Genomic DNA, 15,066 nt, shown 5'->3' with positions numbered 1-15,066 from the left:
TCCCCTCCTCTCCCTCCCAACTCTCTGGAACTGGGCTGGAGGAAGCACCAGAGGCTTACAGGGCTGGGTAGCCAGAGGGGCCAGGTCCAGGGCGTTTGCAGGATCTCCAGATCTGAGGCAGGCCCTGTACAGGTGCCTCCACTGGGGACTGGTTAAGAATGAGAATTCCCCTGCATCTGTGCCCCCTGCCTCCTGTGGGCTGCCCACCTCGCCAGGGCACAAGTCCAGGGGAAACAGTCTTCAAGGAGAGAATTGGGGGCAATTTGGTACATAGGCCTCCTTTGCCCACCTGCTCTGCTCACAGCAGGCATCATTAATTGATCTTAGCACTCTCCTCCTCTGTCACACCCTGATGGGCCCTCAGAACCTCCTTTGTTCATCTGGAGGCGGCATGATAGATGACACCTGCCTGCCATTCCTGTCCCAGAACCCAGAGGGCTCCGTCATTCCCAAGTTGTGTCTCTGCTCAACTTCTTGGCTGGTTATCTCTCCATAGGATTGGTCCTCAGGGAGAGGTTCAGAGCTGAGGACAGATTTCAGCAAAGGGCGAGAGGCCAGCAGGAAGATGCCATGAAGCCAGGCCTGAGCCCCGGGGCCCTGCTGAGTTTACAGGATCTCCCCAGGCCTGAAATCTAGGACCCATCATTGCTTCTCTGCCGCAGGCCGTGTGGCATAGCAGTCTGGGTTAAGGCCATGATCTGCAGCCCCAGTGCCTGGGTTCGAAGCTGCTATCTGCCACTTGCTAGCTGGGGCCTTTGACCAGGTGGCTTAACCTCTCAGCTTCCATTTTCCCGTCTGTGAAATGGGGACAGTCAGTCAGTTCCTTGTAGGGTGCTGTGAGAATAAATGAGTGAACACGCTTACATTCCTGTCAGCCGTGGAGCCCTGAGAGAGCATGACCTCTCGGTAATGCCCTTTGCACGCTCCGCCTGGTAAGTAGCCCTGCCTGAGCTTGGCTTCTCAGCCAGCCAGCGCACAACCGCTGCTTGCACTGGCTCAGTGGGCTTCTGATCCTGACTCGGCTAAGTATTTGCTGGTGAACTCAGATGAGCCCATTGGTGTGTCTGTACCTCAGTTTCCCCTCTGTAAAATGTGTCTGGCAGCAGTCTCTGTGTGAGCTTAACCGGAGGCTCATGGAGGCCGTGGGATGCTGAGCACAGTGCCTGTGCTGAGTACCACTCAGCAAACTGAGGCTGACGCTGTGGTTGTTACCTGGAGGGTCTGGGCTTATAACTCCCCACTGCCCGCCACAACACACACACACAGGCGCACACACACATCCATGCACTCGCACACACATGCACGTGCACGTGCACACACACACATCACAGGTTACCTCCTTCAACATTGTGTACAGGCACACACACATCCATGCACTCACACACACACGCACATACACGCGCACGTGCACACACACACACATCACAGGTTACCTCCTTCAACATTGTGTACAGGCACATACACACATCCATGCACTCACACATGCACATGCACGCGCACACACATCACAGGTTATCTCCTTCAACATTGTGTACAGGCACACACACATCCATGCACACACACACATCCATGCACTCACACACGCACGCACGTGCGCGTGCACACACACACATCACAGGTTACCTCCTTCAACATTGTGTACAGGCACACACACACATCCATGCACTCACACACACAGGCACGCACGTGCGCGCGCGCACACACACACACACACACACACATCACAGGTTACCTCCTTCAACATTGTGTAGAGCACAGGCCAGCAAGCTTTTCCTGCAAAGAGCCGGAGAGTGAACATTTTAGGCTTTGTGGGCCAGACAATCTCTGTTGCAAGGATTCAGCTCTGCCATAGACAATACATAAATGCACAGATGTGGCCACGTTCCAGTAAAAGCGTATTCACAAAGTCAGACGGCGGGGCCAGGCGTGGGGGCTCACGCCTGTAATTCCAGCACTCTGGAGGCCAAGGTGGGAGGATCTGTTGAGCCCAGTAGTTCAAGACCAGCCTGGGCACACATAACAAGACCTCATCTCTACAAAAACAAAATATAAACTAGCCAAGCGTGGTGTGGTGACACGTGCTTGTAGTCCCAGCTACTTGGGAGCCTGAAGTGGGAAGATTCCTTGAAGCCAAGAGTTCAAGACCAGCCTGGGGCAACATAGCAAGACCCCATCTCTACAAAAGTAAAACAAATTAGCCAGGCATGGTGCGGTGGTGGGCGCCTGTATTCCCAGCTACTTGAGAGGCTGAGGTGGGAGAATCACTTGAGCCCAGAGGTGAAGGCTGCTGTAAGCCGTGACAGCACCACTGCACCCCAGCCTGAGTGACAGAGGGAGACCCTGTCTCAAAAAAATTAGGGGGCAGACAGACCCTCTGAGATACTGTTTGCCACCTCCTGGCTTAGAGGCCTGTCCAGGGACCTTGGCTTGCTGGGCTTGGTTGAGTGCTTGTGGGGTTGCAAAGCCAGAGGGTCCCGTTCTCGTCCTCAGCGGCAGCTGAGAGCCCCCAGCTCAGACCTTGAGATCCCCTCCCCTGCTGAGCAGAATACCATGGGGTTACAGAGCAGCACCCAGGCAGGCAGACTTGGGGGGCTTCCCGGAGGAGCCCAGGCCGTCACAGGCCACCACTACTGTGGGTGCAGGAAGGCCGTTTGTGTAGGGTCAGCCAGGGCTCCCAAGGTCTGACTGCCCCACCTCCTGCCCTCAGCAGAGAAGCCTGTGTTCTTCCCAGCCTTCGCAGCCGAGGCCCAGAAGCTGCCTGGGGACCCCCCTTGCTGGACTTCCGGCCTGCCCTTCCCCGTGCCCCCCCGTGAGGTGATCAAGGCCTCCCCGCATGCCCCGGACCCCTCAGCCTTCTCCTACGCTCCACCTGGTAAGTAGCTCCGCCCGAGCTTGGGCTTCTTCAGCCAGTGCACAATCGCTGTTTGCACTGTTTGCACTGGCTCAGAGCTGCACACAGAAGCATCTTAAAGCCTTATGGGACCTGGCTGGAGGGACAGCCTGGTCAGTGGAGGGAAAGGGGGAGATCTTTTAAGAAAGCTGCCCCAGGGTTGAGATGGAAGCCACTGGCAAGAGGGAGCCACAGCAGGTGCTTGAGCTGGTGAGGGGCAGGCTTAGAGTGGGAGCTATGTTTTCCGTTGACGGCTTAGAGCTAGAGAATGGGCAGATGGTAGAAGAGCCTGGGGAGGGAGCAGAGGCGCTACCTTTGTTCACAGACTCTGTGAGGCTGCATTTCGGCCCTGTTCTAGGTCCTGCAGTCCTGCTGGGCCTCACCAGCTGTAAAGCAGCACAGCCGGGGGCTGGTACAGACTGCCGTTGGTAAAGGCTGGTCCCGAGGGATGCGTGGGCCAAGGGAGCCAGAAGAACAGGGAAAGTCATGCCAGGCAGACGGAACAGCAAGTGCAAAAGCCCAGAGGCAGGAGAGAGCAGGCAAAGCTTGAGAAACTGAATCTGGCCACCACTGCCGAAGCTCGGTGCCCAGTGAGCTGGGGAGACCCAGGGGCCAGGTCAGGCGAGCCTGAAGGCCAAGTCGGGGGCTAAGACTTTCTCCTGAGGACAGTGGGAGCCATCGAGGGCACACAGCATAGGGAGGGTGTGCACCAGTAGACTTTTCCAAAAAGGTCCTTTTGGTTCCTATAAGGGGAAGGGGCTACTGGGGGCTACAGTGGAAATGGGGAGACAGGGGATCCAGATGAGAGTTGAGGGCGCTTGGATCAGGGCCTGGGCAGTGGGTGAGGTGGGAGGCTTCCCCAGGATACTGGTGTCTGCACCTAGGACTCGGGTCACTAATGAGGACAGAGCCAGGCAGGGCAATAGAGGGGTGCGCATGGATGGGCACTTCCTGGCCAGGACAGGGAAGAGGTGGAGTGCAGCCTGGAGTGTGTGTCCGGCAGGGACGTGACCGCTCCTGGGCCCCACAATGGACAGACATGTGCTCCACAGGTCACCCACTGCCCCTGGGCCTCCATGACACTGCCCGGCCCGTCCTGCCGCGCCCACCCACCATCTCCAACCCGCCTCCCCTCATCTCCTCTGCCAAGCACCCCAGCGTCCTCGAGAGGCAAATAGGTGCCATCTCCCAAGTGAGTGGTAGCCCTTCCTTTCTTGGGGGCTTGGTCTTCTTATCTGTAAAGTGGGGGCAATGGGACCAATGAAGTCTGGGTGGGGGCCAGGCTCTCGGGGGCCTGGGTCATCTTCACTCAGGCATCTGGGGTCTGAGCTGGCTAGGTCCTGCCCCAGGCACTCAGGGCCTCGTCCCTGGGGGGTCACTCTGTATTGCAGTCAAGGGCATGGCTCAGGAACCAGTCTGTGTGGCCTCAGGCAAGTTACTTAACCTCCTGTTTCCCCCACTGCGAAATGGAAGGGCAAATGCAAGGGGCTCAGAGGGCATGGCCCCTTCACAGGGGAGGGGGCCAAGGCTTGGGAGTAGCAGTGACTTGTCTGCCGTCACACAGCTGGACAGCAGCCCCAGCCTCTGACCCACACATGGGCTTTTTGAACAGGAGCGTCAGGCACTCTGGACTGTGGGGGAGGGACCAGGGTGCCCCTGTGACCCCACAACTCCGCCCCTACAGGGAATGTCGGTCCAGCTCCACGTCCCGTACTCAGAGCATGCCAAGGCCCCGGTGGGCCCCGTCACCATGGGGCTGCCCCTGCCCATGGACCCCAAAAAGCTGGGTAAGTCTCCTGGCCCATCCATCTGGGTGGCTCAGGCTGGGCTCTGGCTGTCCTGTGGGTGGGGCGGGGGAGGAAGGGGTATCTTGGCCCACGGTACTCCAGGTAGCAGCTGGGAGGTCCCCCCTCAGCAGCCCTGGCTGGAACATGGTGGGGAGGGGCAGCGCTTCCCAGCCCCTGGCTCAGGTTGGGTGGGGACAAGCCTCCCGGGACCCTGCCCCGGCAGCACGTGACTCGCTCCTCTTACTGGTCCTCAGCACCCTTCAGCGGAGTGAAGCAGGAGCAGCTGTCCCCACGGGGCCAGGCTGGGCCACCGGAGAGCCTGGGAGTGCCCACGGCCCAGGAGGCATCCGTGCTGAGAGGTGAGGGCCCTTCTGCCCTGGGCCCCCAGCGTCTGCCCCTGTTCCTCGGGTGCCCAAAGGGCCCTTTATTCAAAACCTGCTGGGAAGTGTCATCTCCCAGAGGGTCTGGGGGCCCCTCTTCACAGCCGTCTCCCTCACCATTTAGGGGTAGGGGGACTCCCTCTGCGTTGAAACAACTAGCACAACTTGTGGGTCTCTCAGTCAGGGTGGCTCTCAGGACTGGGGCCTGGGGAAGGAAGGGCCACAGACACCCCCTCAGCCCCACATCTTGTGTCTTCCAGGGACAGCTCTGGGCTCAGTTCCGGGCGGAAGCATCACCAAAGGCATTCCCACCACACGGGTGCCCTCGGACAGCGCCATCACATACCGCGGCTCCATCACCCACGTAGGTGTCCTGGGGTGCGGCATGAAGGACGATTGGGACCAGCACGGGGCCAGCCCATCTTATAACCCCTCATTGTCACCAAACCATTAGCCTCAGCCAATGGGGTGATGACTGGGGGACAGCAGTTCACTCCATGAACTTTCATCTAGTCTGCATGGAGTCAGGCACTGGGATTGCCAAGCACAGCTCAAAACTCTGCCTTCAGGGAGCTGCCATGTAGTGGAAGGAAACAGACCAGGGTAAATAAGTAGGCTGGTGAAAACCGAGCAGGTAGGCAGAATGTGAGCGTACCGCGGCTGAGAATGCCTGGCCACGGACATTGCTTAGACAGGTGAGGAAGGTGACATGTCAGCTGTGGCCAGAAGAAATTGAGGGGGCAAGCCATGCGGGAATCTCAGGGAACAGCATTCTAGGCTCAGGGAACAGCATGTGCAAAGACAGAGCATGAGAGGGTTCCTGAATCGTGCCAGGACTGGTGCCCCAGCCTTGCAGCTGGTGAGCTGTGGACCCAAGGTTTTGTGCCACGTGTGTCTGGCTCTAGAACACAGTGACAGAGCGTGGGTCCACACACGTGCACACGTGCATGCACGTTCTAACTGTGGAGCTTCGGGCAACAAGATGGTCCACAGGGAGGTGTTTTTCACTCAGGCAGCGTCAAATCCCACCACAGAGGAGCCATTTACACTTTGCCCTTCTCTGAAATCTGCAGGTTTTAAAAATCTGAGCTTTCAAAGGCAGCTGTGCTGAGTGGGAAGGGCAAGTGCTTTGGACAAAAGTCAGGCTGAGGGCCCTCGGGTGCCAGCTCCACCACCTACTCAGACAGGCAGCGGCCTGCCCTGACTCCGTTTCCCCTTTGCTAACAGTATTCCTGGGAGAGTCATTCTCCTGAAGTCGTAGGGACCTTTGAAGTTCCCAGGCATCCACCTGCTCTGGGTTCCTGAGTGGCCATGACCCGCGCCCTTCCTCGAACCTCCCAGTTACACACATCTCTTTGATTGCTTTTGGCAGACAGCCAGCTGCCAAAACATGTGAGATAGGCAAGGGTCAAACTTCCGTGCAGTCTCACTACCAGATAGTGAGGAAGTCAGCGTGTGGCCTGCACGCACAGAGCCGTTTATTAACCGAGTAGGTGCCACAGGCAGGGACCACGTGGTTCCCAGCTGGCAAGGGAGGTCAAGAAAGTCCCAGCTCCCTGATCCTCCAGGGACTTCCTGCCCATCTTGGGAGTAGAGTTCATTGGGGCCAAGAGCAAGAGGCTACAGGCTCATCTCCTGGAAGCAGACGTTATGCAAACAGAAGCTTCCCTGTTAATGGGAGTTTGTCCAGTGTATTCTCCCAAGAGCAGGGGCCACCGGCTGGATTTCTGTTCTCTGTCCATGTCCCTGAAGATGGCACCTCTAAAATACTATAGCTCAAAAACGTCAAGCTGGACACAGTGGCTCTTGCCTGTCAACCCAGCATTTTGGGAGGCCAAGGTGGGAGGATAGCTTGAGCCCAGGAGTTTGAGACCAGCCTGGACAAAAAGAGGCCTGTCTCTACAGAAAATTTAAAAATTGGCTGGGCATGGTGGCACATACCTGTAGTCTCAGCTACTTGGGACTGGGAGGCAGGAAGATCACTTGAGCCCAGGAGTTTGAGGCTGCAGTGAGCTATGACAGTGTTCTACACTCCAGCCTGGGCAATACAGCAAGACCCCTTCTCAAAAAAAAAAATCAGATGCCTCAGTTTCACCATGGAGAGCCCCCCTTTTTAAATCATTTATTGTGGTGTTCAGTAAGCCACTGATCTCTGCAGTACAAACCCAGTTCTGACATGGACCATCTGATGTTAGGGCTGGATACAGAAAGGGGTGCACTTGTATTAGCTGCCTCTTGGGGGGCTTTTCCCACCAGGATGCTGCAGGAATCCTGTGCTTTCCTGATGGGAGAGGTGGCTGCCTCGAGCTGTCACCTGACTTAGCACCTATTGTGCCACACTGTTAGTGTGCAGGTGTCTTAAAGCACAGCAGGGAGATGCTACTCAGAGTATTTGCTTTGGGAAGTTTGGGGGGAGCTCATCAGAATTCAGGGCGTCTTGCTGTTGCCCTCCACAAAGACCAGGATCTGCGGTGAACACCCCGGGGTACCAGGTGCTGCCCTCTGCCAGGGGATGTCCCCAGCCAAGCAAGTCCAGCCAGAGACTCAGAGCTCACTGGTCCAGGTCTTGGGACATAGTAGGACCCTTACCGTTGAATCTGCTCCTGGAACCCTAGAAAGAGAAGAGGGATATTGAGATTTGGGGACCCGTTGTCTGTGCCAGATGCCTTTGAGAATCATCAATGCAGAAGGTCTCCATTTTGTGGATGTGCAAACTGAGGCTCAGAAAGGAGGTCCCAAGGCAGCTTGGTAGTAAAGTTGCTGTTTGACACCCAACATTCTGATTCCAAAGTCATATTCTAACTCTGATGCTTGTGTTCTTGAAAGTCACCCAAGGCAGGATGCTGCCCCATGTGGCCATCTCCTCTCTGCTTGAACACATCCTCCAACGGGGAGCTCATTCCCTATATGGCAGTGGTTCTCAGTTGGGGGAAATTTTGCCTCCAACTCTCTAGGGACATTTTCGATTGTCCTAACTTGGTGGGGGACACACTGGGGAGGCGTGTACTCCTGGCTTCTAGTGCTTTGAAGCCAGGGATGCTGTTAACAGCCCGCAGTGCACAGGACAGCCCCACAGCAAAGAAGGGTCCAGCTCCAGCTGTCAGGAGGGCCGAGGTGGAAAACCTGGGTTAGAACTAAAATTTCCAGTGTGCTGCCCTGACGTGAGTCCTTGTCCTGGTTTTAGGAAACCAAAGTGCATGACGTGGTCACGGGCACAGCACAGGAGCAGAAACCCCAGCGTCCCCGCCAGTTGCTGTTTTCGGTAACTGAATGTCAAGGCTCTGAGAAGTAGACCCCACGCAGTGGTGGGGACACAGACTCCAGGACCAGAATGCCTGGGTTCAAGTCCCCGCCTGCCCCTTATTAGCCAGGTGACCCCGGGTAAAGTCACTGTGCCTCCCTGTGCCTCGGTTTCCCCATCTGAAACAGGCATAATCAATAGGGTTGTCTTAGGGTTGTTTCGAGGATTAAATGAGCAAATCCATAGAGAGCACCCAGAACAGCGTCCACTCATGGGAAGCACTTGACAAGGGATCTTCATTCTTCAGGTTCCTCATAGGGTTTTGTTCCATGCAAACTCTTACCTATTTGAGACAGTGTGTGTGTGGACACGCGTGTGCATCGGTGGGCACATGGGCTTTTAAGCACGTCTTTGCCTGCATTTGAGTTGAGAGGGGTCCTGGGCTGCAGCCTCCTGGGCGCTCACCCCTCTGCACCTGCAGGGCACGCCAGCTGACGTCCTGTACAAGGGCACCATCACCAGGATCATCGGCGAGGACAGCCCGAGTCGCTTGGACCGCGGCCGGGAGGACAGCCTGCCCAAGGGCCACGTCATCTACGAAGGCAAGAAGGGCCACGTCTTGTCCTATGAGGGTGAGTCGCAGGAGGAGAGGAGGCCCAGGACCAGGGGAGGAGTGTGCTTGGCCCACTGAGGTAGCTTCACAGGGAGGCAGGGCTGGATTGACATCAGAAAGCACAATCTGATAGGTGGTGACCTCCTTATCCCTGCAGGTATGCAAGCCAGCAGCAGGGAAGCGTTGGCCTTAGCTGCCTCCCACCTCTGCCCAGTTCTTTACAGTTTAGGAAACAAACTCATGGCCAACCTTTTTAGAAGCGTAGGAGGGAAACTGAGGCCCGGAACAGAAGCCCGAGCTCACGCCGCCAGGCCTCCAGCACCGTACTGACAAACCGCGCACTCTCTCATTGGCCATGAAAGAGGCCATGGCCAGAGTGCCCCTCACCCCACTGTGTCCCAGGCTCTTGCTGCGGAGCCCCCATCCTCTCCCTCTCTAGGCTCTGGGTTCCAGAACGAGGAGACCCTGCCAGGAAGGAGTTAAGGGAGTCGAGTGCCGGGAGAGAGAATTTCCTGGCAGCCTAGGGCACCCAGGGGTGTGGAGATGAAAGCTGCTAATGGGCACCTCTCTCAGCACTGCAGCTGCGAGGCCCGGAATTGCCTCTCCTCCATCCACCTCCGCCTGTGCCCGCGGCCCCCTCCCCAGGCCTGGGAGGTGGAGGTGGCACCGTGTGGCTTAGGAACATAATGCACTCCCTGCTGCCACAGAGATAGCCTTGGAGACAGGCCTGCAGCTGTGTCTTGGGTGCCAGCTCATGCCCTGGTGCCCCTGGACTGAGTGCCCTGGGGGTGGCGGGAAGCCTGGGAAGGGCTGGTGGCGGGGTTAGTCAAGAGCTTGTCTTGAAAGGTCACTGGGTAGAGTCCCACCTTGGGACCCCAGACCAGTGCCTGAGCCTTTATAGGCCTTCAGTGTATCGTCTTCATCATGGGTTTCAGTCGGGGCCTTTAAACTCTCGTCTGCTCCCTGGGCCAGGTAGGCAGTGCGGGCAGCGGCAGGTGTGAGACTGTAGGGAGTGGGGAGGACTGTAGGGAGTGGGGAGGACTGTAGGGAATGGGGAGGACTGTGGTGCCTGCCCATGCCGTCCACTCCCCTGCGGCCACCGGTCAGCCAGGTTTCTCATCTCCGTTTTTATCTGAAATCTCCCAATGTTTAAACATCGGTGATTAATTTGGAACGTTTTCTGAACAGCAACCCAGTACCCTCCTGTTGGCAACCCCTGGAGTAGCTCACGGGCCGTGGGCCACACGAAGCAATGGTTGAAAAGCCCGAGAGCCTGTCAGTTGCTCATTCCCTCTGAGGGGTGGGGCGGGGGCTCCCGGGGCTCATTTCTGATAGCTCTGGACTCGGCTGCCCTGGAAGGAGAGCCCTGGCTAGATGGGCAAAGCCCAGCCTTTACCTTCGGGGGCCACCTCCGTCTGTTCAACTCTCTGCCTGTCCGGGGAGCAGTGAGCCGGGCCCATGTAGGCTCCTTTGGCCTGGCGAGGCCACCCCTGCCACCCCTCACCACTGCCTGCAACACACACCTCTCCGTGCACACGCAGACTTGTGGTCGGACACTCACATGCACATCGGCACAGGTTTCTGGGTGTGACATGTGTATACATACAAAGCCGTGTACTGCCTGCACCCTGGTACATGTGTGTACATGGACCCACTTAGTTCTCAGCAGCCAGGCTCACGTGCATGTGCCCACATCCACTCCTGCACGCACAAGACCCGTGCCAGTGCACATGCGTGCTCCTGCCTGCCACACGTCCACACACTGCTGATGTATCGGTGCACACGCATGCTCCTGCCTGCCCGCACCTCCACTCTGCTGTATCGGTGCACACGTGCTGCTGCCTGCCACACATCCACACTCTGCTGCTGATGTATCGGTGCACGCGTGCTCCTGCCTGCCACACATCCACACACTGCTGATGCGTCTTTGCTCACGTGCGTGTGTATGCACTTGTTCACGCCCCATGTCGGCACCCGTGTGTGTGGACACAGACTTACATGCTTATGTGGTCATAGGCACACCCTTGCTTGCAGACAGAGCACCCTGGAGGGCTAGGGTACAGGGTGCAGGCAGCGTGCCCTGCATCTCCCACCGTGCAACCCCCTGGAAAAGCTCCTGGGTCCTGCTGGCAGGCCCCCGGGGGCTGCAGGCTGCCAGCTACCTCTGGAGGCCTCGGCTGTGAGGCTTTGTGACGGGGCCAGCATGGAAGCACTGCTGGCTCCTGCCTACCGGCTCTGCCTGTCCTGCCTGCCCACCGTGGTCCTGGGCCCGTGCCCAGCTCCTCACCGAGTGCTTTGTGTGGTTTCCAGGTGGCATGTCTGTGACCCAGTGCTCCAAGGAGGACGGCAGAAGCAGCTCAGGACCCCCCCATGAGACGGCCGCCCCCAAGCGCACCTATGACATGATGGAGGGCCGCGTGGGCAGAGCCATCTCCTCAGCCAGCATCGAAGGTGATAGCAGGGAGGAGACTTCATCTCTCGGTGCCCCCTGGTGGGCGGTGGGGGGATGGCTGACCCCGTTTTACAGATGGGGAAACCGAGGCTGGGCTTTCTGAGGCTCCATCTGGAGGTAGCGCAGGGACCTTCCCGTGCTGGGTCCTACTCCACCATCATCGTGGGGATGACCACTGGCGGCTGTAAACACTGACCCCTGTCACTGCCCAGTGTCGGCTCAGGGACCCACGGAATGATGGCCTTACCCTCTCCTACCCAGGTCTCATGGGCCGTGCCATCCCGCCGGAGCGACACAGCCCCCACCACCTCAAAGAGCAGCACCACATCCGCGGGTCCATCACACAAGGTACTGCCCTGTCCCCTGCTCCCTCGTTGCCCCCAACGGGTGTACAGTCACGCAGGGCGCGGGAGGGAGAGACACAGCCAGAGTGTGGTGGGAACTCAGGACAAGTATGCAGAAAGGCCTGCAGCACACATGTACATGATCAGTACATGAGCTACGGAGCAAGGGTGTCTCTTACTTATTTCAAAACAAAAAGCAAAATACCACCGATCACCCCTCTGCTTTTAGGTGTCACATAGCAACTGTCCTGTGCTTGGCACTAACCCAGGTGCCACCTGTGTATCGTTTTACAGAACATCCTGGTGAGGCACATGCGATTGGGAGAGGCTTGGAGAGCTCCGAGAACTCTTTCAGGTTCTCGCGGCTGGTCCATGGCACAGCCAGCTACTGTGAACTTGGCAGCTTTGTGGGGTTTTTTGTTGTTGTTGTTGTTGTTGTTGTTGTTGTTGCTGTTTGAGACAGGGTCTCATTCTGTTGCCCAGGCTGGAGTGCGGTGGCACGATCTCAGCTCACTGCAGCCTCCGCCTTTCAGGCTTAAACAATCCTCCCACTTCAGCCTCCCAAGTAGCTGGGACCACAGATGCACACCACCACATCTAGCTAATTTTTGTATTTTTGTAGAGATGGGGTTTCACCATGTTGCCCAGGCTGGTCTCGAACTCCTGAGCTCAAGCTGTCTGCCTGCCGCAGCCCCCCAAAGTGTTGGGATTACAGGCGTGAGCTACTGCACCCAGCCTGTGGTTTTAGCTTCATGATTTCATAGTGTTCCCGACTTGCTGAGGTGGTTCAGTTAATATTCTTGTTTTATGTGTGAAGAAGCTGAGGCCCAGAGAGGTCAGATTTCCTGGTCAAGGTCACACAGCAAGTGGGGATTTGAACTCAGGCAGACTAGCTCCAGAACCCACTGGTGTGGAGGCTCTTGATGGGTCTGGGCGGGGCGGGGCGTGAGGGTCAGTGCTGTCGGCCCGGCAGGGATCCCTCGGTCCTACGTGGAGGCACAGGAAGACTACCTGCGTCGGGAGACCAAGCTCCTAAAGCGGGAGGGCACGCCTCCGCCCCCGCCGCCCCCACGGGACCTGACCGAGGCCTACAAGACGCAGGCCCTGGGCCCCCTGAAGCTGAAGCCGGCCCATGAGGGCCTGGTGGCCACGGTGAAGGAGGCGGGCCGTTCCATTCATGAGATCCCGCGCGAGGAGCTGCGGCACACGCCCGAGCTGCCCCTGGCCCCGCGGCCGCTCAAGGAGGGCTCCATCACGCAGGTACGGCCCAGGGCCAGGCACACGGGCCCAGTTCTAGGAGGGGTGGCGGTGGCTGTGGGGCACTGCCCTGGGCCTCTCCACATGGGGAAACCGAGGCTGAGAGCTCTCGCGTACCTTACAGTCACCCAGCTGCTCATCACCGGGCCTCAGCTGTGCGTGTTCCAGGGCTGCGCAGGGGGCACCAGGCTCCTGACCTGATTCTACTGAACTCACATTGTTCCCATTCTTCAGGGAGGGAAACTGAGGCCCAGAGAGGCCAAGCAGGCTTCCAAGGCCACAGGACTAAACATAGTGACGAGTAACTGCCTCCGTTGAATCTTTGTGAGGGGCCAGGTGCGGCCTGAGGATGTTGCATGCGTTCATTGTTTCACCCCCTAGCAATGCTCTGAGGTCGTTTTCTTAATGACCTTATTTTATTGCTGAGTAAATTGAGGTTCAGAGAGGTTCAACGACTCACCCAGAGTCACGCAGCAAATGCAGTTGTGAAACCCAAATTCAGATGTTCCTACAGCCGCAGCATCCACTGCACCCACCAGCAGGTTGCACCACAAGAGGCCCCAGTGCCCCCAGGCGGCCCCAGCTCAGTAGGGGAAGTTCCGTGCCGATGGTACGAGGAGCTGTTTGGTGGAAAGCCCCTGAAGGCCACCGTCCTTCCACATGGGCAGAGGTGGCCTCTTGTGAAGGGGAAGGAGAATGGGAGCCACCACGGAGCTGTGGGGCTGTGAGGCAGAAGGACTGGGGTGGGTGTCCCGGGAGGGGTTCCAGCTTGTAGGAAGGTTTTGAAGCCAGGGGGAAGGCAGAAGCAGTAAGATCCCTGATTGTCAGGGGAAGGGTTTGGCTCTCAGCCCCTAGGCAATTGTGGAGTCCTTGGAAGCATCCACCGCATGACCAAGACAGGGTCCAGATTCTAGAATATTCTTTTGAAAAACAAGGGCAGTTCCCCTTCTTACGACAGTAATGAAGACATCCCTAAATAGAGTTTTGTTGCTTGCAAAGCCCTAAAGTCCCACCATATCAAGTGTCTCCGAAGCCTGCTGAAAAGAGGCAGGGGACCTGGTGGCCTGGCTACGAAGGTCCCAGTCTGGACTGTGACCCCCCCCCCCCCATTTCCTCACCATCCTTTCTGTCTGGAGGGCAAACACCTCAGCCCTGACCTCAGTGTCCCTGGGGCTGAAAGCCTCAGGGCGGGTAGTATTGGGTCTGGGTGCTGACTTTCTCTGCTTGGCATTGGGTGGGCCATGGAGGGTCCCAGGCTGAACAGAGGAATGTTTTTTACCCACATGAGGGTGTTGGGCTTCTTTCTCGCAAACTCCAGGGACCATCAGAGGGCCCACCACTTGCGGCAGGGAGAGTTGACTGCTGAACTTTTTACCCCTTTCTGCAGTCCCCCCAGGGAGCGTGGGGACCAGGGTCAGGCCCAGGGTGCGCAGGGCAGTAAGTAACAAGTGTGCCATCTCAGGGTTAGCAAAGCCCTCTGTCTCCCTGCCTCTGGAGGCATCAGATGTCACTTCCATCTTATAGATGACAAACTTTTTGAGGCTCAGAAGGGGGATGCAGCTGGTCTGGGCTATGGCTGTGGCCAGGGCTAGAGCTTACATCCCCTCTGCCCCAGGGCACCCCGCTCAAGTACGACACCGGCGCATCCACCACTGGCTCCAAAAAGCACGACGTACGCTCCCTCATCGGCAGCCCCGGCCGGACGTTCCCACCCGTGCACCCGCTGGATGTGATGGCCGACGCCCGGGCACTGGAACGTGCCTGCTACGAGGAGAGCCTGAAGAGCCGGCCAGGCACCGCCAGCAGCTCGGGGGGCTCCATTGCGCGCGGCGCCCCGGTCATTGTGCCTGAGCTGGGCAAGCCGCGGCAGAGCCCCCTGACCTATGAGGACCACGGGGCACCCTTTGCCGGCCACCTCCCGCGAGGTTCGCCCGTGACCACGCGGGAGCCCACGCCGCGCCTGCAGGAGGGTGAGTGGGGTGTGCATGGGTGTGAGTGGGGTGGGCGCCTGTCTGGAGAAGCTGTGCCTCCCCATCCACCATTAGCTTAGTTTGCACCTGGGATATCCTCGCCACCCGCTTTCCACCACATCCAAACCACCT

The 15,066-nt window shown here is 58.0% G+C and overlaps 1 protein-coding gene across 50 annotated transcripts in view; it reads left to right on the top strand.

Annotated features, from left to right (window-relative positions):
• The window catches only part of NCOR2 (nuclear receptor corepressor 2), a 241,692-nt gene that overhangs the window by 206,393 nt on the left and 20,233 nt on the right, over positions 1–15,066 (top strand). For 33 of the 50 annotated variants that reach the window (XM_063593195.1, XM_055096339.2, XM_063593199.1 and 30 more), the window contains 10 exons: positions 2,708–2,872; positions 3,943–4,082; positions 4,503–4,677; positions 4,932–5,036; positions 5,318–5,421; positions 8,780–8,930; positions 11,222–11,362; positions 11,625–11,711; positions 12,681–12,967; positions 14,580–14,934. In XM_063593195.1, the coding sequence (XP_063449265.1) occupies positions 2,708–2,872; positions 3,943–4,082; positions 4,503–4,677; positions 4,932–5,036; positions 5,318–5,421; positions 8,780–8,930; positions 11,222–11,362; positions 11,625–11,711; positions 12,681–12,967; positions 14,580–14,934 (1,710 nt within the window). The remainder of the gene's footprint in view (positions 1–2,707; positions 2,873–3,942; positions 4,083–4,502; positions 4,678–4,931; positions 5,037–5,317; positions 5,422–8,779; positions 8,931–11,221; positions 11,363–11,624; positions 11,712–12,680; positions 12,968–14,579; positions 14,935–15,066) is intronic. The other 17 variants (XM_057299563.2, XM_057299562.2, XM_055096349.2 and 14 more) reach the window with 5 other exon arrangements.

The sequence above is a fragment of the Pan paniscus genome, chromosome 10, assembly GCF_029289425.2.
Source record: "Pan paniscus chromosome 10, NHGRI_mPanPan1-v2.0_pri, whole genome shotgun sequence".
NCBI lineage: Eukaryota > Metazoa > Chordata > Mammalia > Primates > Hominidae > Pan > Pan paniscus.
This window is presented reverse-complemented; position numbering and strand designations above follow the sequence as displayed.